Genomic DNA, 26886 nt, shown 5'->3' on the forward strand with positions numbered 1-26886 from the left:
TGACAAAGACGCGCTTGAAACAACAGGTCCTTTTCCTCCATTTTCCACAGTAAATGACCAAAACTGTACAAACTTACTCTTTCAGACCATATTTAACTGAAAAATTAGCATTTTGCCATTGCATATAACCTCATTGAAATGAATTGCATGAACTGCCATGAACCATTTCCTCCAACTTTATTGATGCACATATATTACAGACATAAATTGATTTATTTTTTTCCTGAAAGAAGCTGCAGCGATGTAGATGTTAAGTAAAACAAACCAGAGGGCATATTCCCCAGTGAGCATACAATTTATTTCAAAATGTAAATGCCAGTGGACAAAACTTTTCAAATTCAGTTGAAATTAGAAAAAAAATATCAAAAAACGTGCTGCTACAGTGCAATGTCTATTTTGTTTTGCGGTTTTTTTTTGGGAGGGGGCTGAAGTCTCATTACCTTAACAAGCAGAAGGTATAGCTGCTCTCAAAGAAGTGGAATGATATACAGGAGTGAATACTGTAGATGAAATACTACTGCTTATAAAATATTTTTCCATTTTGAACAAATCTGTAAACTACACCTTTGTTTATAGGAAAATGCTTGTAATAGTCACTGTAATATTCAGCTGTGGATAAAAAAAAAAAATTTGTGAAATAAACACTTTTGAAGAAATTGTGAGTTTTGGTCAAACACAGGAATGTAAAAAATACACTTTTCAATATTTTCTTCTATATATTAGAAACCTTTCTATTTAAAAGTTACGAAGTACTCCACAAACACAAATGAACAGTCTCAAAAGCTTTTACTTAAGACTTTGAAAGGTTTAGAAGTTACAACTTCATTTCAGAGGTGCTTGAATAGTGTGAGCTAATTAAAAATCCATTGAGTGTAGAATCTTACAGCCTTGCAGACCGTTGCAAATGAACGCAGTGCCAGCCCTCGTGCATGTGCTTAAATGAGATAAGGTTAAATCAATGGCAGAGAGAGAAAAAATAGAGGAATAGTGCTTTTTTGAAATACAAAGTTGCGTGTCGCTGCCCATTCGCTCATCTCTAGATTCATGGGATCGTTGGAGTTATGGAGGGAAAGCAGTTGAGAGATTTTTCGAATCAAAGATGGGCTTCTTCACAGAAAAACATTTTTTCTTCTAGAAAATTTCTAAAACTTAAATTGCATCAACGGAGGGAGACGGCAATTTTTATTTGTACACGAAATATTTTTCCCGATCCCCCCATCTTCTGCCTGAAGAACTGAAAACCTACAGTTTTTATGCACGTAAACCGTACCTCAACATGCATTTTTCAACCACCAAAACTCTGAAAGGTGTTTTTTGGGGATCCCAGCCGGGAGGTTGCAAGGGGCAGGGGACGTGGGGGGCAAGTCCCGAAAGGATAAAGCTTGGAAAGAGGGGCAGCGCCGGGTCAGCCACGGACCGCCAGGCCCCTCAGGCCTGCAGGCCGCCATTAGAACCCCAGGCGAGGCGCTCAGCGGGGTGGCTGCGCCCCGGGAGGGCGGGGAGCTGCCCTCCGGGCTCCCGGGGCCGCCCCTCTCCGCCGCCCGCGGGTCCCGGGTACCTTCCCCAGCACAAGTTTCCTCAGCGGTGCCGCGGGACCCGGGGTGCGGGGCGGCAGCGGAGCGCGGCGGGGCGGCCCCGGGCCGGGCCGGGCCTGGCGGGGGGGAGCGGGGAGGAGCGGGGAGGAGCGGGCCCGCTCCGCCCGCCGCCGCTGTTGCCGAGGCAACGCCGTTTCCTCCGCCGCCGATTCGCCAAACCCGCGCCGCCCTTTTCCAGGGGCGGACAGCGAGGAAGGAGAAATCAAACGAAGTAGAAACAAAATTAAAAAAAAAAAAAAAGCAAAACCAGGAATTTTTAAATAAATTTAAAAGCGCCGCCTGCGCGTGCCTCCGCCCCCAGCGTGGCGAATGTGCGGCGGGTGAGGCGCAGGCGAGGGGCCGGGCGCGGCAGGCGGCGGCGCGGCGCGGCGCGGAGCGGAGCGGGGCGGCCATGGCGCTCCTGCGGGGTGAGGCTCCTGCCAGCCCGCGGCGGGGCGGGCGGCCCCATGCCCCCGTGTGGGAGGATAGCGGGTCCCTGGCTCTGCAGCGGGGGTGGCGCGGCCGCCGGTCCCCGAGGGAGAGCGGGGCCCGGGAAGGGTTCGTGAGGGCGGGCCGGTCTGGCGGGAAGGCTGGGCCGCGTCTGAGGCAAAGGTGACCGGGGGTGCCGCGGCCGTCCCGCCCGGGCTGGCGGGATGGGCCTCGCCGGGGCCCGGCCCTGGCCCCAGGGCGGCCCGGTTGTAGGGGCCGGTAGCCCGGCGGCGGCTCGCCTTGTCCGTCAGAAAATCCAAAATGGAGCCTCCGAGCCCCTTCCCCTCCCTGCGGGGGGATCGTTCCTCCCCGCCGTCTTGTCCGTGCCCTGCCAGCTGGATAACGGCTGGACAGAAACGCCACCTTTCCGCAAACTGGGTTGCAAACCCTTTGTAGGACGGAATATACCGTGTTCGACTTTCTGCAGTGCTTTAGCCAGTTATGGTCCGAACAAACCTAGAGCCAAGGGTGCGTATCTGTGTCTGATAACTGGCCACATCGACGTGCGGTGACTAGAAGTGACGCTTGAGGTACCAGTGACGGCAAGTTTCTTTTGTCGCATCCAGCCCCTGCCTGTGTTAGCAGTAACGGCGCAGGATAAACCCCGTTTTGTAAGCGCCAGCAGTTCCTACAAGTGTTCTGTGTAAAGGAGTACTTTATGCTCTACGTGGTTTAAATGTTGTGTCTCTTAAAATGAGGTAAATATGCCCTTTAATACCTGCTCTTGTTTAAAAACAACGTGGAAATTTACTGCAGTAGGGCTTTTTGGCTATTTGACAGTGCGTTGCTACTGGACAGACTGGACCTAAATAATAATATACATATAAGTCATGGCTTGAGGTTTCAGTGCTGAAAGCCCATCTAGTCAGTGTTGCAGTAATTCTGTATTTCTCTACTGAACTGGATATACCTGTTTGATGTTAGTTTTCTGGGCCTGTCTCAGGATCCTATCGCTTGCAACAATATTTTTCATACACTGTTCTTGCTCATTGGTGTTTTTTGAGGCTAATTGTTTTTTAGGCCTTCAAAATAGCATCCGACAAATATTTTCATACCAAGCGCACTTGAGAAATGTTGGAGGGGTAGAGAATGCTTCAGACCTATAATAGCAGATCCCCATTTGGCAGCAAGTGGTTAACAAAACCAGATTAAAAGATGTCTTGAATTGAGCGTTCGATAAGGATTCAGAGTGACCTTTGCTTTCTCGCCCCAAAAGTTTCCAGATCCCTATGCACTGGGATCCGATGTTTATCACCTTGGAAAACTGCGGAGGCTCTGGAAATCTTGTCACGGTAATGGAGCACATTAATGGGAACTTGGGAAGAGCTGACAAAGGCGGTAGAGTCCTTTCTCACTCAGGACTTCAGCCGCCCCTTGTTGTCCCTCCTGAAGTTTTGTGGAGGGAGTAGCATTTGTAGATGTCTCTCCAATCAAGCAAAATTAGGCAGGTTCTGGAGCAGTACACCCTTAGGGGAATGGCTCCGCGGTCAGTTTAATTCCGCATAGCTCAACACAAGGTTGTGCTTCTTCCCTTCCTGATTCAGGCCAGCCGTCGTCTCACGTAGTCTGGAATTACTGTTTTATTGAGTAGCCAGAAGGTGAACTCAGCCACAGAACTGATCCAAATGAAAATCAGCCCCTCGTTTTCTGCCGACTCTGGGTTAGTTTTCGGCTACCGCGGTTGTGCGATCTGGTCTGGTTTATGCTTTGGCCCCGCGGTGCGGTTGTGAAGAAGTGGGCAGCAGTGAGCAGCCTCTGCGAAAGAAGAGAGATGTTGTTATTCTTGTGAAAGGCAGGTTTAAGGGCAAAGTTCCACCTTTGCCCCCGGACTGCTTGTTTGTAAGGTAACACGGCGTATGTGGTTCAGCAAATAATGTGGATAACCAACAACCTGGCGAAAAGGGAGGAGAACAAGTTCTTTTAGCATGGTCGGGTCCCTGGGCTGGTCCGCGGCAAAGCCCTGTAACCAGCTATCGCTGGGACAATTTTGGAGGAGGCAGAGGGACAGGAATCAGTGGGCAGGAGGAGTGGGGGCGAGATGAGTGTCTGGGCCTGCTTTGCTGCAGGGAAGATAAGCTTAGCAACATGAGATCGTCCTTAAAAGAGCTAAGGGTCTTTTTTTACAAGCATTCTTAACGTGTGATGCGGACCCAATCTTAGCATTCAATACATTATTGTTAATACAATACATTTTGGATAGTTAAATGAAAACTGCTGGTCTAAATTTAAATCTGTCACCTGAATACTTAGAGAGTCCAGAGACTCATTCTGCAGTGGCTGGATTGAACACACCCGTTTTCCATAAACACAAATCAGTTAAAGCATCCTCACCTTTGTTAAAACAACTTGTAGGGGTTCACATGTTGTGTCTGTTAGTAGTTTTCAGCTTTTTTGGGAGGGAAAAAAACCCCTACACCCAAAGTAAAAAATGTTCAGCCAATGGATTAAGAATTGTTTCGGATTAAATTGAATTACTTGCTGGTATTACTTGAATTATGATTAAATGAAGAGTGAAGAACAATGATGAATACAGCAGTTCTGATAATTTGTTCCAAACCTGGGTATAGGACCTTCCCCGCAGTACCAGCTTTGGTACTTTTTAGACCTCTGTATACACAGAGGCCTCTTGAGATACGTATTTTTAGTGACTGTGCTGTTCCCTCTACACTTAAAAACCTGAAGAGTGGGCTTTTTGGATGTATAATCGTTAGCAGCTATTTATTCTTTTGAGGAAATAAATTCTGCTTCTCACGGGTTTTGAATAGTTACTGTGTCAGCACTCCATGTTAAGGGAGCAGCAGTCGTGTGCTTAGCGAAGGCTTCTTTTTAAGGTCTTCTGGGTACCCCAGAAAGAAGCCCATGGGCAGCATCAGGCTGTGAGGGTGTTACTCTCTTTTGCTCTGTTCGCGGCTTTGAAAGCCACGTTGGTTTTGGCATTTATCCCTGTCCTTCAACCTGCGGTTCTTGCTTAGTCTGCTTCAGGGTATTTCCCAGATGATCTTCTGAGCGTGGTCATTGCCTGGTTCAGATCCCAACATTGCCTTCAAGTCCTTGTCAGCGGAGCAGGCTTGACCTTGACCAGTTTGGAAAGTCCTTTTCTGTGAATCACGCAGCTTGGGATCCAAATACATGAGAGACAGAGCAACACCCTCCCTCTGACAAACCAGCCTAAGATCATGGATCCCACGGGCTCTAACCAAAGGCCTGAAAACAGCGTTCATGAGCAGCTTAATGAACAGGCATTTTCTTTGCCTTCGTTCTTATATTTTTATATATCCTTCTAGTGTCACTGAAAATAACTTCTGGCAGCTGTAGAAAAGGGGGGTGTGAGCTCTGCCGTTCAACTGGGGGAAAGTTCATAGGCTGCACGTGGGAGCAGAGAGCCGCTGCGACAGGCAAACGGTAGATGTTGGGTTTGGTTCAGAGACAGCTTCTCCCAAGCTGAAATTCATAAAGACTTCTTCTGGCCAATGCATTGGTACACACGCGCTTGCACACACTCTCCTGTCTATTGAAAACTGGATTTTCTTCCCAGAAACTGGAAGGTTGATGCTGTTTAGATGACCTATATAATTCTGGAAATATCATGAAGGTTTTGATTAGGGAATATTTTTCCTCTTAAGTTAAAGGAATCAAAGTTAAAATGCATATAAAAAGTCTTTTTGTTTTGCTTTATTGTTTTTTTTAGGTTGGTTTTTTTTTTTCAGAGAATAAGCCAAAAACCTGCTGATTTTTCTAGGATTAGGGAATGGCCTCTGATTTTTAAAAAATCCTGATCTGATTATTTCACAGATGTTCACTATGGGATTTCATGGGTGTTACTTTTATGCTTTTAGCACTAGCATCTGATGTGGTGTGGCATCCTCCTTTGTCTGTCTGGTATCCAAACTACCTGTTTTGTGTTTTTTTTTTTTTTTCCAAATATCTTCGTGGAAAAAAGGTGTTTCTGGAATGTTCTCAGCTTTTCTTTCTGACTATTAATTCTGCTTGCCTTCCCCGTCTAAAGCATTGCTATATGCTATATTTAATTATCTTGAAGTGGTGATAATTATCTTATCATTCATATTCCCTATATCTACAAAGCTGCTTGTGAATTTAGGATGTTACCCAGTTGAGGCTGACTTGATGATTTTCTGTTTGTTAGGCTCTGCGCCTCTGGATAATTCTTGCTCCTATTGCAGGTGTGTTCATTGTTGCAGCGAAGCGAACTCCTTTCGGGTCCTACGGAGGTTTGCTGAAGGACTTCACAGCCACCGATCTGACAGAACATGCTGCTCGAGCTGCGTTGGCTGCTGGCAAGGTCTCTCCTGAGATCATTGACAGTGTCATTATCGGCAATGTCATGCAGGTTGGTAGCACGGAAGATTTGCTGGTCAGGGGTTATTTCAGTCATCCCCTTCAGTGTGGTCCTATAGATAGTTACCTCTGCTTTGCAGCCAAGAATAAACCAAAGGGGTGGAAATGAAATGGGTAAGTAGCCTTTATAGTATGGTGTTTCCTGTTTGTGTTTAAGGGACATATCCTGCATGATTTGTAATCTTATTGGGAGCAAGGCTTCAAATCATAGAATCGTTTAGGTTGGAAAAGACCCTTAAGATCATCGAGTCCAACCATTAACCCAGCACTGCCAAGCCCACCACTAAACCATGTCCCTAAGCACCACGTCTCCCCGGCTTTTAAATCCCTCCAGGGAGGGGGACTCAGCCCCTGCCCTGGGCAGCCTGGGCCAGGGCCTGACAGCCCTTTGGGGGAAGAAGTTTTTCCTAATATCCAACCCAAACCTGCCCTGGTGCAGCTTGAGGCCGTTCCCTCTCGTCCTATTGCTTGTTCCTGGGGAGAAGAGACCGACCCCCCCTGGCTCCAGCCTCCTTCCAGGCAGTTGCAGAGAGCGATGAGGGCTCCCCTCAGCCTCCTCTTCTCCAGGCTGAGCACCCCCAGCTCCCCCAGCCGCTCCTCCCCAGCCTTGTGCTCCAGCCCCTGCCCCAGCCTCGCTGCCCTGCTCTGGCCACGCTCCAGCCCCTCCATGGCCTTCTTGGGGTGAGGGGCCCAGCGCTGAGCACAGCATTCGAGGGGCGGCCTCACCAGTGCCCAGTGCAGGGGCACCATCACCTCCCTGGTCCTGCTGGCCACACTGTTCCTGATACAAGCCAGGATGCCATTGGCCCTCTTGGCTACCTGGGCACACTGCTGGCTCATATTCGAAAAAGAAAGCTTAGCTTTTTTTTTTTTTTTTTAGTATGAAAGGTAGTTTAAACTAGGACAAGCTGATCTTCTAAAAACTGTGGATTCATTAAATGATTAGTTGCTAATCCCTGGTACATTTTTCCTATTTGAATGACTTGAGGTGTGGAACTCAATGATCAGTGAGTTTTCACTGGATTGTATAAAACCCTTTCTTTCTGGAGACTGTAACTGGTTCGAGCCCATTTCCCCTGAGTTTTCTAAACAGAATTTGTTTGAGTGAATACGAGTTTACTTTGAGCTGAAGGGATACATGCCTTGATTGGCAGAGACATTTGGACAATCGTATCTTTTCCAAAGAGCTTGTGATGTCGATGCTGTTGTATGCAGGGCACCGGCATCGCAAAACTGCAGCTATCCACATATCTAGATTAGGGTCTTTGTTTTAGGCAAGGCACCAAAGAGCATTACTGGGTTTGATTTGTTTTGTATTCCGACTTCGCCGTTATTAAGGGTGGGCAGTCTTATTTTGCACTGAGTGTTTCAAGGGTGCAGAAGAAACAAATACCTGAGAACTTTCATGATAAGTGAACAAACGTGCAGTATTCCTTCTTAAGGATTTTCAGCCAAAAGAGTAGCTTTTGATTATTCTGTCTCCTACCGCTACTATCTCAGCTTCTTTTATTCAACTTTTTAGGTTTTGTAAGAACTGTTTGTGGCCTAGAAAAAAAAAAAATTGCTGCATCCAAATCTCTTGTAATGCCTTCACATAAAAAATAGGATTCTCCTAAGAAAAAAAAAGTCTTTTCATGTTGAAATTACATTTCTTTTCCTTTGCATCATGCTTCCCCATCCCAATAGATTTTCTTTTTTTAGTCCTGGGTTCCTTTTAAGTATTATGTGATTAAGTTTAAATAACGGTGAATGTATGAGCATTTAAAACGCCCCTTCTTCAGCAGAAGTGGCTTGATTAATTTTTTTTTTCTGAACTTGCACTGGCAAGTAGCATTGTGCACAGAACTGTGTCTTTATAATACACATTAGCTTAGGGCACGATCCCCAAGAGCATAAGTGTTCTTTCTGTTTGGAAAAGATCCGTTACAAACCTATAGCAGTGCTGTTGTAATTTTTTACTCTGTACCTGTGCTCGCCATCATCTGCCGACTCAGTAGGTTGAAGTGCAGAAGCCTAGCCATTTTTGTTTCATCTCATGTTGGAGCCTGGTTTATTAAAGGAGTAGGTTCTGATCAAATAGAACGGTGTGTTTCTGAAGTGAATCAAAGCGCTTCTTATGACTTGTAGGATTTCTCCTGAACATGCGCTGTCTCCTGTCAGTGACGCGTTACACCATTCTGACTTTTCATCAAGACTTCTACTTTCCAAAGAAATTAGAGTGTAACAAAACCTCCTGTTTTTTCTGCCTACAGAGCTCCGCAGACGCGATTTATATTGCAAGACATGTTGGTTTACGCGTGGGAGTTCCTGTCCCAGTTCCAGCCCTCACTGTCAACAGACTTTGTGGCTCTGGTTTCCAATCCATTGCCAGTGGGTGTCAGGTACAAAGCTCTTTTTTTCCTGTATTAGTTGTAACCTTTATCAGACTGTTAACATGAGAGAAGAGACGCGTGTAGAAACATGTATAGAATCATGGAATCGTTAAGGTTGGAAAAGACCCTTAAGATCATCAAGTCCAACCGTTAACCTATCACTGCCAAGGCCACCACTAAACCATGTCCTCGAGCACCACGTCTACCCGTCCTTTAAATACCTCCAGGGATGGGGACTCAACCACTGCCCTGGGCAACCTCGTCCAGGGCCTGACTGCCCTTTGGGTGAAGAAGTTTTTCCTAATATCCAACCTTGGGATGAGTCTTAACATGGATTTTTAGCTGCCACTGGTAGAGACTTCCTACTGTCCTGCGTGGTTTTGTGCAGAAGTTCAGCCTTCAGAGTGCCATATTTTGGGGTTGGTTTTAAAAAATCATCATTGTAGCTATTTGGAGTTTAAAATAATGAATGCAACAAGTGTTAGCCAGCGAAATAGTGCTCAGCTGTACGGTAGTTGCATTCTGTGATCCTGTTTGTATGAGCTGGAGTTACTGGGCATCAGAACCACAACAGGAGACTTTCATCTTCCGATCATTGTTTATATTCTCGCCTATGTGAGCAGCAACTTGTGTTTTTTAAGTGTGTTTTTGTTAAAAGATCCAAACCCTCTCGTGGGTTAGATAATTTATAGCGTCACTTCCTTTAAAATAGAAGAAAATCAACTTCTCTTCAAGCGGTTGGCCAAAATGACTGAGTAAGATGGTACAGTGGTGTTTATTTCATTTGTTCATACAGACCAGTGGTGTACGACTAGCAGTGGTCTAGACTGTACAAACTGAAAGGGTATTTTATGAATATTTGAGCAACCACATAGGTTTGTGTTTTGTTTTGTTTTTTTTTTTTAAATTCCCATTGGCTAGACTATTATTTTAGGTCTGATCCTCTGAGGAAAAAATGTGGAAGACAATGTAGAGTTAAGGTTACGTGTTTACAATAATATCCATCTGACTGTTTTTTCTAGTGCTTTCTGCTGTACACATGTTGGGCTACACTGAAAAAATCTGTTGGAGAATTTGACCGCTTATATCGAAAGTATGGTTGTGAGGTCTTTTCCAAAGATGGCGTTTCATCAATACAGCTCATGTTTCTGTATTTCTCTGGCACACAACAAAGCTGCAGATTCTATTCTGAGCCGCTTAAATGTACACAAAGTTTTTGGTAACTATAGGAAGCATCTCGGCACGTATCACTACAAATCAGTGATAGTAATTATTAACTAGTCATCTCAAATGCACGTCAAGAGAATTTCATCTGCTTCCATTCCAGTACACGAGTAACCTTAACTGAGTCCAGCTGAGTGAATCATTTTAAGAAAGCAGAATTTTTGACTGGTCTGATGGTGCATGTAGGAATTAGGGCTTTTAGCGCTTTGCCAATGATGAATTAGTGTGTTTTGGGGGTTTCTTTTGGCAGCTTACCTGGCTAATGTTTTCTGAAATGATGTCCCGTTTTTTTTAGAATTGTACGGCCTAGTTTCAAGCTCTGCGGTTTCATTTGTGTTCCTTTTGAGAAGACTGGGAGCTCAAAAAAAAAAAAAAAAAAAAAGCTCAGCCATCTGTGAACCTAACCACACAAGCACGCAGGTCCTTAATGGCTTTGTTCCTCCGTCCTGTCATAGGTGTGCCCCCATATTCTCTTCCTCCATCGTTGATACAATCATTCCTTGCTGAAAGGAAGAAGGAGGAGCACGTAATGAAAGGACAGACCCCAATCTTAATAGAAGAGTTAACCCTTCGTAAATATACACGTGGCTAAGCATGAATTCATTCTCTCTGTGTGGCTTTGCAGGTGACGAGGTCTTTTTCTAAGACAGTTGTTACTGGCTTACAAAACCAGCAAACTAAATCCTAGATCTGTTTTGTTTTTCTGTTAACAGGAAATTTGCCTTAATGACTCAGAAGTTGTTCTGTGTGGTGGAGCTGAAAGCATGAGCCAGGCTCCTTATGCTGTTCGAAACATTCGGTTTGGAACCAGATTAGGAGCAGAACTCAAGGTCTAGTACTTTTTTCCTACTTTTTTTTTTTTTTAATCCTGTGAATGAAGTCGTGTTAACAGAGCAACGTAAAGTATCGGGCCTGTAGACGCTATGCTCTTGCAAATGAAATTATTGGAGATTAGATCCGGATTTAATTTTTCAAAGCATTTATCCACTCTTCAGACATTATCAAAACAGTAGGTTCAAGCAATTTTGTTAAGCATGCCAGTTTTGTAACTTTTCCAAAACTTATCTTTGAACTCCTGTTCCATGTTAAACATACGAATAAACTCTCAGACACAAAACTTAGTTCACTTGATACCTCCTATCAAAGTACTGTACATAGTATAAAGAAATTCCTGATGTCAGAGGCTGTGAAATAGAGGCATACACAGTTTAGGTAAAGCTAGTGAGGCTAGCAATGGGTAGATAGGCTGGGAAAGAACATGTATACCTCCAAGTTGTAAGCATCTCTCAGTTTTAAAAATGGTCAATTGAAATTAAATCCATCGACAGAGAAATTATTTTTACATTCTCTTCTGAAGATATATCCTTAGTGAATACTGTGGGAAACTTGCAGCAGGATCCAGTTCTGCGCTGATAATTACCGTATATTCAGTGGGTCGTAACCAACATCAAAATGCTAAATTAGGATATTTCAGTGGTTCGGCCCTTTGTTTTTTCTACGCTGTTTTTCCGTTATGATGATGGTGAATATAAAGTACGCTTGACTCTGTTCTGTGAATTTTGCGTGGCACTGTGACGAAGCCTCGGTACCTACAGAGAACACCTTCACAAGGTTGCTGGTAACGCTGAGTCTCCATAGGTGCCACTGGGTTCTTACCATGAAGATAATTGAATTATACAGTTGCAGGTGAATAAGTGATTTATCTTGCTGAACTTCACTGGTGACAGAGAGATGACAAAACCCACCTGAACTGACTGGGCTTGCCTTTATTAGGTTAAGTGACGTTGGACTTGGGTATTTTCTCACCTGAGATGTTTTACCCACAGAAACCTTTGACTCAAGGTGATTTTAGCTGACAGTAGAGAAGGAGCCAAAGAATCGGTAGGCTGCTGTGCCTTTTCACAGTTCCTCACCTTTCCTTCTTGGTAACCAGGAAGACAGCTGTGTTTTCTCGTAGGTCTCTAATAAATAATTCATGCAGCAGGGAAATACGCTGAAATGCTAAGAAACACGGGCTTTTCCCAAACGTCTCAGGGCCACGTGAGGGGAAAGAACCACACTAGAGCACAACATAGAATAACTAAAATAACGCCCAAGAACTTGCATACTGTTTTGCAGTGTGTTTGTTCTAATTTAAATAAAGTATCCGTAGGTAACCAGTTAATTTTACAAAGAGACCTTAGTTTCCAAGAGGCTGCTGAATAATTAGAAACTGTCAATAATCAATGTTAATATTGCTGTGCTTCATAATTTTCTTTTCATGATGTTCCACGCAGTTGGAAGATACATTGTGGGAAGGTCTAACAGATAAGCATGTTAAAATACCTATGGCAGTTACTGCTGAAAACCTGGCTGCAAAATACAACATCACGCGAGAAGACTGTGACCGATATGCATTGAAAACGCAACAGAGATGCAAAGCCGGTTAGTAAATTTAGGAACGGAAGTGTTTGTATGATACTACTTTCAAATCTAGTTAGTTTTTAGCATTGATTCGAAGTATCTTTAAGTTTCGTGTAGCTCGTGCATCTTGGTGTAATTTGTCTTTTGATTTGCAGATACTGTAATTCATGCTTTTGTTTGCCCTGTGATACAAGTAGCCCACTCCTAGGGGGTTTGACTTGGAATATACTGAGTCGGGTGTTGTGCCTATCGGCAGGTGAAGTAACGAGCCCCTTTCCACTGGCTTCTTGCGTCTTCCCCGTGGACATTCAGTAGCCCTTCAGGCAGCAAATGCCGTTGGCCTGTCACGTGTCACCTCCTGCCTGAACAGGATTCATGTTCATCAGCGTAGCTTGTTGGTGCCCCTTTGGTGGGATGCCTTGCCCTTGTCTTCCCGGCAGCAGAGCAGCACTGTCCCAGGCACGCCTGACTCCTTTCTTTCCACTTCACTGCAGAACAGTCCTCTTGCATGTTCTGCGTGCTCAGAACATCCTTCTTGCATGCCAGCATGTGCCGTAATTGATCTAAATCCATTTTCTTCCTTTTGCAAATCATATGCTATTCTCCAACCACCTGTGCACACAGTTAGAGCAGATGGAAGCTGAAGAGGGGATATTTGTTCAGGACCTGGGTTTAAACTGTTCTCTGGGTGGTTTGCGTGGCCAAAGCCATAATTCAGAGGCGTTGGGTTACTGTGAAATTGATTGATAGTGTAAACAGGATGGTAGGCCAAAAGCCAGTAGAACATGTAGTGGTCGTCCAGGGGCTTCAACATACGTTGCAACCTAAAGGTGAACATAAGAAGCAAAGATCTTGGCGTACTTTTAGATTCTGATGATGGTGCTTTTTAACAGCTTCTGCTCTTGAAGGAAGATTTCCTATTTTTTTTTTTCAATGGGTGTAGCAATTCTTTTTGTGACTTTTCTCAATTGTGTGTTCCCTTCCCTGCTGATCCTGGTAGCCAACTCCTGCCATTCCTGGAACCTTTGCTAGAAGCTGTGCCCCTGAAGAGGCTTTTGATTCTTTCTTGTTTTTCAGGATTTTGCCTTGGTTTTTTTGTTTTTTTTTTATTTCTGCTTGTTACGACCAGTTCATCTAATTCCAGACTAAAGAGAGAGTTCTGTGGCTAATCAGGAAAGAAAAAGACTGTGTAGAATTTACTGAGAAAGCTCAGAGGTAGCTAAACAACATCAGGTCTGGCAATTTCAGCGGCTGAGTTTTAAATCCCTTAGAGTTGCATTTGCGGAATGATTTGAAGTGGCTGGGAGTCTTGGTTCAGTTTTGGGAGACAGGAGTTGTTTTGGTTGTAAATCTCTGTGTTTGTTGAAGAATTTTCACCAGAAAGTGGGCATCTCTAGGTTTGCTTTATTGACAACTCAGAGTTGGGCCATCACCTCAGTGAGTGGCAACTAAGTGTTACAATTGTCACCTTATATATGTTTCTATAACAATTACATGATTATCAAAGTCCACCTAAGGTTTCCACTGGGTTCTCAATTCTTCATTCTTCGGGTCAGCAGACAGTTCTTGATTTCCCATCAGTAAACCGGTTCTTTGCGTTCCGTTTCAGTTCTTGTTTATTGACCACGTAGACCGCTTCAACCACTGGTCCGATGCAAGATCATAAAAGTCATTTATTTCCCTTCTATGTCTAGTTTCACAATGCTCTATTTAAAACCATCTTTAAATTTTAAGAATCTGACCTCTTAACTTATATTATGAATGCTTACCTTACCCTTATTCTCATCTAATGTCTACATCAGTTAAAATGTCTTAATCAGCTGTTCAGTTACTCATCTTTTCTTACTACATCTATCTTTATCTACTGATTAACTCGGCTGGTGATTAATCCAGTTACGGGATAGGGCTGTACAGGGACAAAATGAGCAGTGTAGCATGGACTTAGATTAATATAAAACACCTGTAGTTATACAATTCACGTAATTTATCTTTTCTACATTACCCTATACAATAACTATTCTTCAATACACAGTAATATTCAAAGCCTCGATTAACTGTTTGCTAACAGTTCACACCAACATTGTGGACACAAAAGGTAGCGTTTAGTTGCCTGAATATTGGCGTCTAATGTCATCTTAGGTGATGTGTCAGATGCTCTTATGGGCATCTTAGATACCTACAATGCCTTGAATTGTCTCAGGTTGTTCAGGTAGCTGAATCCCATTCTAAGATCGTGACTTGGCTGTGACATCCTGTGGAGAAGCAGCTTGGACAGGATTTTAATCGATATACAATAGCTTATGCTGGTTATCAACAGAGAAAATGTGGCTCAGGATTTTTTCCCACGTTCCTCTCTGAGTGAGATTTACAGCTTCTTGGCCCTCTGATAAGTGACAGAGCTGTAGAATAAAGCAACTATACAGGGGGATGTGTACCAAAAATAAATCTAGTGGTTAAAAAAAAAAAAAAGAAAAGTTCCGTTGTTATAAAGCTGAAATAACACTTTAATATTTGAGAATTTCTTTGGAGAAGTTTGTAGAGTTTTTGCCCAGTTTCTAAAAAAACAAACAGTAAAACACCAGCCAGCCTATTTAAACAAAATAAAGCATAAACAGTACAGTCCCTGAACTCTTAGTTAAAATAGAGCAAAAGTTGTGTGCACATGAAAATAGGATTATTGGTCGTGCTGCGCAATCATCGTGATATTTTTGTCAGAGTCGTTTTATTGTCCTTTTTGTGGTTGCAGCTCATGATGCTGGTTACTTTAATGCTGAGATGGCACCAATTGAAGTGAAAACAAAAAAGGGGAAAGAAAGTATGCAAAAGGACGAGCATCCGAAACCCCAGACCACTCTGGAACAACTGGCAAAGCTCCCATCTGTCTTTAAAAAGGACGGAACGGTGACTGCTGGGAATGCTTCAGTGAGTACGTCAAAGCCTTGGGTTGTGAAAGTGTCACCTCAAAGGTGCTCCAAATTTATTGTCACTGCATTTATGTCTCACTGAGCCACCTTTGGCTGTCAACGGTGTCTCCTGACAAAAATGAGTTCTAATTCTGCAACTGAATGCCCCTGGTTGACTGTTCCAGCCCCAAGATGGCAGGGGATCCTTCAGTCTGCTCCTGTGTCCTAAAACCTGCTTCTGTGGATTGTCGCTCTCCTTTTAGTGAGGCATTGACACTTCCTCATCAGCCTTGAATTATGCAGCCGATGCCTGCGGTGGCTACGTAGAATTAGCCATTCTGCTTTCTTTTGAGGGCAATGATTACTGAACATTTGCCTTACAAATCGTGCATTATTTTAGCGGGCATGCTGCTGCTGCTCATTTTTGTGCCACAGTTGGTACCCTCTGTAGGCCAAACCACATCTTGCTCTTACCCAGAGTAGACTGGGTGCTTAGCAGCATGTCATTACGGACTGCTCCTCTTACAGCCATTATCTTAATCAATTGATTAATGTTCTTTGGGCCAGGAGGACCACTGTGATCATACAATCTGAATTCCTACCTAAAATAGATCATAGCCGCAGTAAGTACGGGTGTCTGTAAAGCATCTTTTATAATTAATAGTACATACTTTGTCCAATATTAATAGTGTCCTTGCAAGGCTACAGAATGATGTTTCCAGTGTAAGGGAGACTTTAAGTAGCAAAAACCTATTTTACTTTTCTAAAACATTGAAATTAATTAAACATCTATATTTAACTTTCTTTCACAGTCCACAGAATAGTGAAAGATTGTGGTTTGTTGTTTTGAATAAACACTAATACAATTGTTTGTTAAATGTTAATAATAGTGTCTTGGGCTCAAGCTTTTTTTGAGGGGCATATTTAGTTTAAAGTGTGGAGTTTTTTGTTTGTATTTTCTCCACTAAGAATGCTTTTCTCTCTTGTTGCAAGGGGGTGTGTGATGGAGCTGGTGCACTCATCATTGCCAGTGAATCAGCACTTAAAAAGCACAGTCTTACTCCTCTGGCAAGAGTAGTGGCCTATCACTCAGCTGGCTGTGACCCTTCCATAATGGGCATTGGTAAGTCGCAATAAAGCACATTATTTTATAGCATCAAGCGGCATTAAAATATTCTTGTGTTGGGCATTCTGTAGGAAAGAAAAGGAGGCTGCAGTGTGCCGAGTCTGGCAGCTCTGAAGACGTTCGTGTAGCTTACTACAGCGAGAGTCCCCGTTCCACTGCATCAGTCCATCCCTCTTATGCAGAGGGACTAACTCACTCCTCAGTTTGGCTGAAAGGGGATGTGCGGAGCCTGACCTATCGTGTTAGCACTGAACTATAGTCCCCCAGGCACCTTTTTTTTTTTTTCTTTTTTTACTCTCTGTTAGTAAGTCAAGGAAATAGGCACTCTCTCAATTTTCTTAAAACCGGTTTTCTCCTGAAATTCACTTTAGTTTCCTGTAAGCTTTAAATCCCATTATTAAATGTGTAACTATGAGTTGTCTTCCTCACCTCTTGCTGAAGGAGTATTGGCTATGTGTACCCCTTTCAGCAGTTACTCAAGCTAAGATTACAGGATACACAGCTGTTCAGGTATTAGTTTGGCAAACCAACTGCTTCTCTTTTTTTTTCAGTCCCGTATTTTATGCTTCCTAATCAAATAGCTGTTAACGCAAACAAACCCTCAAAGCCGATCCAGACACCCCAGGATTTTTCCCTTCTGTTTAGTTTGTAGACAGCGTTGTGTCCCAGCGTCGCTCGTCCTTTCTGCCATTCTGTTCAGCGAGGTCATTGTTGACTGGTTCCATGTGTCAGTAGAAATGCAAATGAAGCATTGTCAGATTTCTTTTCTTGATCGGACTATCTGACTAACACAACCTTCAAAGCAAATGTAGAGGGAGGGTTTCTTTCCCTAGACTTCTTGCTGTCATTGTGCTTTCTAAACTAGCCCATTCTTTCTAGGTCAGGCAACTCCTTTAGCTTGTTTAAAAACTTCATAAATCATATGGAGAAACAGTTAGTATCCTAACTCCTTAACACCACAGCTTGTCCGCAGCGGCTCAAAAAGACCAGATGAGATTCATCGACATGACAGCAACAGATCTGAGAACAGGAGCTCAGACTGAGCAACTGCCCTTTCACACACTGATGGTGATAGGGAGTCCTGCCTCACAATGTCTAGTGAGAGAATTCATTATTTTTTTTAAAAAAAGAGAGAGAGGGGGCAAAAAAGTCTACTTGGCTGTCATTAACGGTCTTTGTATTGTCCACACGAGACCCTCCCATTACTCTCACGCACAACAGGAATACTAAAATCCATCCGTAATCAGATGCATTTGGAGTCTAGTATTAAGCCGCCTGAGGCTTTCTAATAATCCACTGAGCTTTGAACTGGGCCCTCCTTTTAATTTTTTGTCTCTTGGGTCATTTACTTATTTTTATGGGTTTTATTCTTTGAGCTATGAGTTTTCAACACAATTTTTTGGTAGTGAGATAGCATTTAGGATCGTTAACGTTTTAGGATTGGGGTTTTTTTTGTCTAATGATCAGTTACCATCTAGCATCTCAATATCTTTGTACTATCTAATTAGTGTTTTCAAATTCTCTTTGAGTATCTCTTTCCTTAGGTAGCTGTGCTTTGAGGTTAATCTCCGCTAGTGGATTGTAGAAGCTGGTGAAAGGTCTAGAGAGCAAGTCTTACGGGGGGAGCTGGGGGTGCTCAGCCTGGAGAAGAGGAGGCTGAGGGGAGCCCTCATCGCTCTCTGCAACTGCCTGAAAGGAGGCGGGAGCCGGGGGGGGGTCGGTCTCTTCTCCCCAGGAACAAGCGATGGGACGAGAGGGAACGGCCTCAAGCTGCGCCAGGGCAGGTTTGGGTTGGATATTAGGAAAAACTTCTTCACGCAAAGGGCTGTCAGGCCCTGGCCCAGGCTGCCCAGGGCAGGGGCTGAGTCCCCATCCCTGGAGGGATTTAAAAGCCGGGGAGACGTGGTGCTTAGGGACATGGTTTAGTGGTGGGCTTGGCAGTGCTGGGTTAATGGTTGGACTCGATGATCTTAAGGGTCTTTTCCAACCTGAGCGATTCTATAGCAGGTTGTAGATATCAGCTTTCTTCCAGAGAACAGTTTTATTGCCAAACTCTGTAATGCTCTCAAAAAAATCTTCCTGTCTTCAGCTGGCTGGGACCTGCGTCCAAGGGAACATTTAATGTTAGTTTTTTTGACTAGAAGATTTTCAGATAAATTATATTACAACAATACCCATAACTAAACACATAACTAGCACTCTAGAACGGCCTGCCTTTTTCTTTTTTGTGTACCCGGAGGCTGCAAGTTGTGAGGAAAGAATAAGCTGAACCAAGAGTACTGGATAGGAGAATGCCTCAAAACTGTTGTGAAGTTGTTTTATTTGGCTGGGGACTGTCAGTTCTCTTGACCTGAAAGCTATGCATGTGTTTACCGACATAACTGTGCAGCAGTAGTGACTCTCCTAACTTTCCCTGGCAGTGTGTTGAGAAGGCTGCCAAATAGTTTTGAGATTCAGGAGTTCTCTTACCACCTAATAAAGCAGGTGAGTGGCATATCCAGAATTCATTGGGTGCACAGAGGCTCATGGGAGGGGATCTGATGAGGCTTTATGAAGCTCTCCTATGTATAATATGTTTATAAGCCTTTATTTATTTCTTTTTTATTTAACTAACTGTGCATACAATTTCCAAATAGGCCCTGTACCTGCAATTACCGAGGTTCTGAAGAAAACAGGATTGACCCTGAAGGACATGGATTTGGTAGAGGTAAGGAGTTTTAACATGGCCGGTGAGGTTACTCCTGATCTTTTTAGCAGAAGCATTCCACTCATCCACGTAGCCCCTCATCACAAGGTAGGTGTTTCTGCATGTCTGGAGCCCAGCTGTCTTAGGTTGCCTGCCTGAGCTCTAACTGTCTAGTTTCTACCGAACGGTTTCACAGTTATTACCAAAATCTCAGGCGTGTGGAAATTGAAAATGGCGGATAGCATTCCATGGAAAAAAAGAACCTCAAGTGACATGAGGTTTTACTCTGTTGGCTGGACTGTGAATGGTTTAAGTTAGTCACACTTCTCCATTTGTGAACGAGGCGATTTTTTGTCAGAGCAATAGACTCTCCGTGAACACATTGCATCAGAATATACCACGCCTTTTTTAATAAAAGATACTACATACTTGCTTTGTATCACGTCTGCCAGAAGGATTTGAATTTACGTTGGGTTTGCATGACAATTTGTGTGTTATCTGAGTACGTTTTTATAAACACAATGTTTAATATTTTTCTCAATCAAAATGACGTGAAGAAGCGCACCTCGTTTGATCTTGTGTGCGCACGTGCTGCTGAAAGCTTGTGTGGAAAGTCAGACGTGAACAGTTGTATTGTTTCTCTGATGTTTTAGGTGAATGAGGCATTTGCACCTCAGTATCTAGCTGTCGAAAAAGCCTTGGGCCTTGACCCTGAAAAAACCAATGTCAACGGAGGTGCCATCGCTATAGGTCATCCTTTGGGAGCTTCGGGATCACGGATCACAGCTCACCTGGTTCATGAATTAAGGTATGTACGTAGCCAATAGCTGCTGGTGGTGAATGCAATGCTGATGTATTTACACCTGCAAAAGATTTCTAGTATGGATACTGTGTGACTAAAATCTTCCAGTCTGCTGACTTCAAGCTCTCCACGCTAAAGCGTACTGCTTTCTGTACAAATTTGTTACCTTTGTGCTGTAGTCCGGGTCCTGCAGCTGTTGTTGTTGCAGGACTTTTTGCTTCCTCTAGATCTGATCCAAGCCCACAGTAGTTAGCGGAAGGGTTTCCTTTATTGAAGTGGCCTGGGAGCAAAGTCTCGTCTTTTCTTAACAGGGTCCATTTAAAAGGCTTTGTCGTCACCTTCTTTCTCCTTTAGGCCGTTTTCAGAGATTTTGACTCTTTCGGCTTGCTTGATATGCTTAGCACCATTTTAATCCGAATTTTCCTTCCCCTCCCCACCCCCTTAGGGCAGAGATCACTGTATCTTTTTGCTTGTACTTGCAACACTATGTTAGTGTTCAACCATAAAGCCTCGGTTAATTTGCACCTTGCAGAAAACTGTTTCTTGGGAGTGTGGCTGTAGAAATCTTAGCTTTTAAAAACTACCTCAGCAATAAAATTACATTTTACTTATGCCATTTTTATTATGGGTTGAAACCACAAGTATCCCGTCATGTCATTCCTTGCCATTTTGTATTCCTAAGAACTATTTAACGTACCATCTTGTAGGTGGTAAAACACTCAGACCTGCAACCTCTTGTTTTGCTCCAGAAATATTTCAACATCAGTTGTGGCTTCGTGATATTTTTCTAAAAAAAGAACATCGTCCACATTCTAAAACGTCATCTTTAGCAGTGCCTAGTCGATAGCTGGTTTCCTCTCATCAAATCAGGACAACGGCTACTATGGTTTCATAAATGTAATTTTCACTGTTACTTTTTCTGTGCAGGCGTCGTGGCGGGAAATATGCCGTGGGATCAGCTTGCATTGGTGGTGGACAAGGGATTGCTGTTATCATTGAGAACACAGCCTGAGAGATTACGGAGACTGCAGTGTTGCCCGAACTATTAATTCCCTGAGAAACTTCTGCCGTTTGTGACAATAAAGCGTCACTACCTGCCTTCATTTTATGCCATTCCTGCAAGGTAAAGGAACAGCTGAGAAGTCTGAATTCTGAGCAAAGAGATTCATTAATGTCTTTCTTACTAAAGGAAGTGTAACAATGTAATTTCGCACTGATGAAGTATTTTCTAAAAGCCTCTTTTCAATCAACGTTGATGTATTTCTATAGGCAAGATTCTTTTCATTTCCTGAGGAAATTGCCTGTCAAACTTTCACCAAACCTGCCTTAAAATAGCAGGCAGCGCAGGTTTTTAAGCAAGTATTGCTTCAACTATTCTTATTTCACCTACTGCTGCTGTCTGGCGCACGTGCCTCTTTTATCATCAGGAAATGTGAAAAGATAATTGGAGACCTTGTGAAGTATATACTGATTGCAGATTGATGGCTATAACCTGTACCCTGCTGTTTCGCAAGGGAAAAGAAAATGAGCGAAAGCTGAAATTGCCATTGTGCCTCCCAAAAGAACAATAAATATAACAGCAAAAAGAGCTTGGTGTTCCTTTGTTTGTTTGTTTGAAATGTAAATCACTGTGAGAATTGTTCCTTTTGGTAAGTCAGTGTTTGGTTTTGGAGAGGCTGTTTTTCCTGGCTGAGAAATAACTGGTGGTTACCAGTTACTACTGGTGGTAGTTTCTAGACAACTCTAGCAAATCTGCCAGCCTTCCGAGAAGGGAGGTAGTCGCATCTAACTGTGTCACTGCACGGTAACTGCGTACACACAGCAACTCATTTCTTAATTTCCTCTAACAGTATCATCTGTATCTCTTGTATCACTTAACGTGGGGCTGTTCTTAGCTAATTTGAGAAGTGCACATCTGAGCAAGTTGTCTTGCCTCTCGCAGGCGGTGGAGGTGAAGTTATGAATCATTTGACACGATGTAGATCACGTTTGGATGAAACGAGATCTCCGTTGACTGTGCTCACCGAAGTCCTCTAGGCTGGCTGGACTGGCAAGAGCAACTTGCAGCTTGCTCTGCTGTAGATGTCTACGTTAGATGCTCAGTTAGTTGGATGGATCCACGTCAGAGACGGCACGCGCTTCTCCATAGCCCGTACTGTGCTACGTAGGGCTAAAGTAGGAACAAAGACTTCAGCCTTTACTCTTTCTCATCCTCTGTCCGCTGTCAAAATATTGCTTATCTACAACTTCTTGCCACGCCACCGGCATGAGCTGTGACGATTGTGAAAGACGGGAGGTTATTCAAAACCTGCCTGCCTAGCCTAGCAAGAAATTCAGGTCAAGGCAAGTAGTGTTACAACTGGTGGATAACCGTTGAAGTACGCTGATCGCCGTTCCCGGGGTTTTTATGGATGCAATGTCTTTAATGACTGTAGAAATACTTCGCGCTGTTTCTATGGATTAAAAAAAAAAAAACCAGCAGCTGCCGTAAGGCAGCAAACCAGATGTTCATCTAACACAGCGTCTGTTTTCCTCTTTCTACTGTATCTTAGTAAGTTAGAGTTACAGGGGTTTCTCTGGTGAAGATACAGTTGCCACGTGGATTTTATAAAGCAGGGTGTTTTCTGTTCTTTGGTCCTTCCATAATAACCAATTCCCTCTTCCTTCGTGACTGTGGATAATCACTGAACTCGTCAGAGAACTGGCTGCAGTTTTTCCAAGATCTCATCCCTGTGTAGTAACAATTCTTTCAGAGCTCATCACTGTGTACGTACAGTAAGGAATAATCCCCTTCGTGCACTTTATTTTGCACATAATGTTTCATTTCCCCCTTTTATCACTCAGTTTTTTGAGATCCGTGTGTAATTCCAGCTGTGAGAGTTAAATTTGGTCATCCATTTTGTCTTTCTTGCAAAATGCATCACGATGGCCACCTCATTTTCCAGATAACTTCTGAACATGTTATCAGCACAGAGGATTGTACATCCTGCTAGTAACCTTTCTTTGCTGTGTGAGCCAACTGCTTATTCCCATATCATTCCGTTTTTATCCTGTTCGTTTCCTGCGAGAGCCTCTGACGAGGGGCTTTGCCACGCTGACGTGAAACAGTGAAATCCTTTCCCATGAAGTTACTGGGACTTAACGTATTGCACTTCTAATAAATGCAACTTCACAACTTCCAATTGTCTTAAAATTCAGTGTCTGCTTTCAGGGGCGGTAAGGGAAAATGCTCTTGTTTTGGAAGTCAATTTAATTTCTTTCTTTTTGCCTCTCTGCGGGCTCAGGTTGCAGTGCCTGGTGGTGTAAACCCTCCCTCTAAAGGATGACGAGTTCAGGTTGGTTAGGGAGAATGCAATCCCTTCTTTAGGTTTCAAACCAACCTAGGCATTCTAGTTAGGGTGAGTTACAGGTGGATTGTCCAAACCTGTGCTTCTGCTCTCTGTTGCCCGTTGGAAACGTGGCTGCTTTGTTAGGCTGCTGCCAAAAGCCCTCCTTTGTGTCGAATAAACCGTTGAACGGTTGAGACCACTGGCAACCGCTCTGCGTAGGCTCCCAGTCATTGAGTGCGTTGTCAGTGACGTTGTCTCCGGGGGGGGGGAAGCCTTTCTTCTGAAAGGTGCATGGATGCTCCGGGTTTTGGGGGAATATGCTGCGTTCCTCTTCTGTAGTTCCTGATTTTCACTTTTAAATCTAAAGCGTGGTATTCCCCCATGCGCAAAACCAGGTCCTGTGCTAGGTCATGCGCAAACACAGTTTGCTGTGCTTCGGAATATGGGCTTTTTCTTACCAAGTTATTATTAAAGATTAAATTAAAGTTTTGGGCCCCTCACCCCAAGAAGGCCATGGAGGGGCTGGAGCGTGGCCAGAGCAGGGCAGCGAGGCTGGGGCAGGGGCTGGAGCACAAGGCTGGGGAGGAGCGGCTGGGGGAGCTGGGGGGGCTCAGCCTGGAGAAGAGGAGGCTGAGGGGAGCCCTCATCGCTCTCTGCAACGGCCTGAAAGGAGGCTGGAGCCGGGGGGGTCGGTCTCTTCTCCCCAGGAACAAGCGATGGGACGAGAGGGAACGGCCTCAAGCTGCGCCAGGGCAGGTTTAGGTTGGATACTAGGAAAAACTTCTTCACCCAAAGGGCTGTCAGGCCCTGGCCCAGGCTGCCCAGGGCAGGGGTTGAGTCCCCATCCCTGGAGGTATTTAAAAGCCGGGGAGACGTGGTGCTTAGGGACATGGTTTAGTGGTGGGCTTGGCAGTGCTGGGTTAATGGTTGGACTTGATGATCTTAAGGCTCTTTTCCAACCTTAACGATTCTATGATTACATGATTAGCACCTGCATTGACCTTTGATTCCTGAGCCAGTCTTCCACACTATACAGGGGTGCCTGGCCTTGAGGATTTGGTCTGAGCCTGGCTTTATTAGCAAGCCCAATCATTTATTACAGAATAACAGCAGTAATAACTGATCCTCCTACATCGTTCTAAAGTATGTTCTCCAGTTTCCCATATACAACGACGGTAGAATTGCGTTTCTGCCTTTGGGAAATGAAGACGTCTTACTGAGAGCAATCTGGATTAGGGGAATTTAATAGTGTCCTGGAAGGAGCGGAAGATAGGGAAGAAATGTGTTAAGATTTTAGAGGGATAATTACGTACATTGATTGTACCAAGTGCATGCTTCTTTTTTTCTTTTTAGGCTCAGGTGTATTCTTTATTTTTGTGTGAGTAGTCTCCATTATACAGTATCGTGAAAGAAATCTTGGTTTTTGTCTTTCTTGAAATGTGTGAGAAAAGAAAGCGTTCGTGAAAAGCCTTCGTTGCCCGCGTAAAGCTGTGCGGTGTTTACTGATAAATGTCGACGTAGCTGTCTGCCACGGGGTGGTGCGTTTTAAACACCCTGCAGATCTCGCTGCGTTACAAAGGCTTTTGTCCTTCCTACGGTATTTTCTCCTCAGTGCGTGCTAGGTTAACCTTGCAACTGAACCACCCAACGTTTCGGGTCCCGTTTCTCCTTTTGTGGGTTTTAAACGGGCAGGTGCCGTGATACCAACACCTCTTTGCTCTTGTACACCCCAGCGGTTTTGGCGCCTCGATTTCAAGTGAATTAGAAAGCACCTGGTATTTTGCAGAGTGGGTTCCAACTGCGATTTGAGAGGACTGAAGTACTATAGCTGACAAAAAATGAAGAAGAGAGTAGACTGGGATTCCTTTGTCTAGAAAAAAGCTATTAAACCTTAATCCTAAGCAAGTGTATGTGAGGGAGAAGGTACAGAGACCTCTGATACAGACTTACCTGTTGCACTCCTTTCTGCATTATATATAAGCAGTTCTGTTATGCTTCTAGTGGAGCTCCAATAATTTAGATGGGATGTTGCGTAGCGTTCTATTAAAAAAAAAAAATTAATCTTGAAGCTGTCCAAGTGCACCATTTCAGGCAAGCCTCGCCTCGTTGTGAGAGTATTTCTTCCTCAATCTGTAAATCCCGACATTTTTCCATCTGGTGCGATGCTGTTAAGCTGGGCAGGGCTCTGTCTCGCCTCTCCACCCAGCAGAGTCCGTCTCTGACTGGGTCAGCTGGGTGCTACACAGGGATGCTGAGGGGGATCGGAGGGGAAATTAATCCTTCGGAGAGTTCACAGGCTAAGGGTTTAGCGACGGGGGTGCTGTTTCCCTCTCCTGAAAAACAGCTACAAGGAACTAGTGCTAGTGATGTCTTTGCCGACTTAGGTACGTTTACATGAAGAATTAAATTGAAATGAACAGGGAGGTTGGAGCATGATTGTTGGGTTTAGTTTTATAATGGATAAGTATTTCTCATGGGAGGTGAGTTAAGATAAAAAGGTAACATTTTGGAACTTCTTTTAAGGCTGCCGTTTGATAACAAATCCAGCTGCAGGACTAGTAATGCCAGGTGAAAATGCTGTAGCCATAGGAATTGCAGGGCAGATCAGGTGTAAAGTCAGGCTGCTAATCCACAGCTATTTGAAATTGTCAGCATGATAAATTCATCCTGGCAGGTATTAAGCCAGGGCAGCTATTGGTTTTTTTTTTTTTCCTTTGGTGGTCATGCTCTTACTCCGATTCAGCAGGAGCAGGGCTGTGTGTTCACACCCTACCTGGGCTGAATCTGTTTTCCGAGAGATGAGGAATTGCCCAAATGTGGCATTAATTAATTCTGAAACCACAGCTTTAATCTCTTTGAAAATCAGCGAGACAGCGAGCTGTTGCAGAGAAGCTTAAGACAGCAAACTCAGGACAGTTAACGTGCCAGTCCATGGAGAGATTGTGGTACCTGACCTAGACACCAACAGCAGGCAGACCGAACTCCTGCCTCCACTTAGATACTTCCGATTTGTTGTTGTTGTTGGTTTGGGGTTTTTTTCTTTGCTTCCGTGAGCCAAAACCTATGAACTATGGGGGTGGAAGAAGCAGGAAGAGAGGAAAGGTTTGGGGCTTTTATTTCTGATAACCTATATGTGAACCGTTTACCCTTCCTGTTGCTAACTAATCGGTTAATGGAGCTTGCCAACACCATCTGACTCCATCTCAAAGGAAGACTCACCCGGGAAGTTTTACTTTGAGAGATCTTAACATTGGCAGCAAGCTGGAGCTCAGAATTTTTTTGGTGTTGGGTTCTTCTGCAAGTTTCTTGCAGTCCTGTATCCAAACATGTTTCTTCAGTGTTGAGTGAATGTCTTCTATTTCACATATTTTCTCTAGCAGTGTATTTATTATAGCTGTTGCCAGGGAGAAAAAAAAAAAAAAAATCTGAATCCCTCTTTATGAACATCTAGCTCTAGTATAAGATACACATGATAAAATCATTGGGCTTTTTGTTTTGCTTGTAAGAATATTTTACACTTACAATGTTTTTCCCCTCTGCTGTGGTTATTTATAAACAGGGATTTTTCAGGTCTTGAGGAGGGATTTGCAAAATCTAGAAAGAGTGTGAAGCAGAAGACAAC

General features: G+C 43.8%; 1 protein-coding gene and 1 long non-coding RNA gene across 4 annotated transcripts; one reads left to right on the forward strand and one right to left on the reverse strand.

Annotated features, from left to right (window-relative positions):
• The first annotated feature begins 1905 nt into the window (after nucleotides 1-1905).
• Nucleotides 1906-21523, forward strand: LOC148050399 (3-ketoacyl-CoA thiolase, mitochondrial-like). Its single transcript, XM_087742849.1, has 10 exons — nucleotides 1906-2002; nucleotides 6245-6411; nucleotides 8672-8800; nucleotides 10729-10845; nucleotides 12292-12439; nucleotides 15165-15340; nucleotides 16315-16444; nucleotides 19084-19154; nucleotides 19787-19941; nucleotides 20863-21523. Exons 1-10 carry the CDS (start codon nucleotides 1987-1989, stop codon nucleotides 20945-20947), a joined length of 1194 nt encoding a protein of 397 aa, XP_087598975.1. The 5' UTR covers nucleotides 1906-1986; the 3' UTR covers nucleotides 20948-21523.
• On the reverse strand, nucleotides 18430-26886 carry LOC148050400 (uncharacterized). 3 transcript variants are annotated; one of them, XR_015701165.1, is made up of 4 exons: nucleotides 26787-26886; nucleotides 26484-26658; nucleotides 25215-25304; nucleotides 18430-18547 (listed from the first exon to the last, which is right to left on the reverse strand). It is a non-coding gene; the product is annotated as an uncharacterized LOC148050400 (long non-coding RNA). The 3 variants fall into 3 exon arrangements; XR_015701167.1 differs by lacking the exon at nucleotides 18430-18547 and adding an exon at nucleotides 24244-24517; XR_015701166.1 differs by lacking the exon at nucleotides 18430-18547 and adding an exon at nucleotides 24244-25092.

Source organism: Nipponia nippon, unplaced genomic scaffold, assembly GCF_047370975.1.
Source record: "Nipponia nippon isolate SJK-2023a ecotype South Korea unplaced genomic scaffold, ASM4737097v1 scaffold_85, whole genome shotgun sequence".
NCBI lineage: Eukaryota > Metazoa > Chordata > Aves > Pelecaniformes > Threskiornithidae > Nipponia > Nipponia nippon.

Excerpts from the sequence above, each read along its gene's own strand:
- LOC148050399 (XM_087742849.1), top strand. Across the intron at positions 10,846-12,291 it reads GATTAGGAGCAGAACTCAAG|TTGGAAGATACATTGTGGGA; the intron begins GTCTAGTACTTT and ends TGTTCCACGCAG. Across the intron at positions 15,341-16,314 it reads TGACTGCTGGGAATGCTTCA|GGGGTGTGTGATGGAGCTGG; the intron begins GTGAGTACGTCA and ends TCTTGTTGCAAG.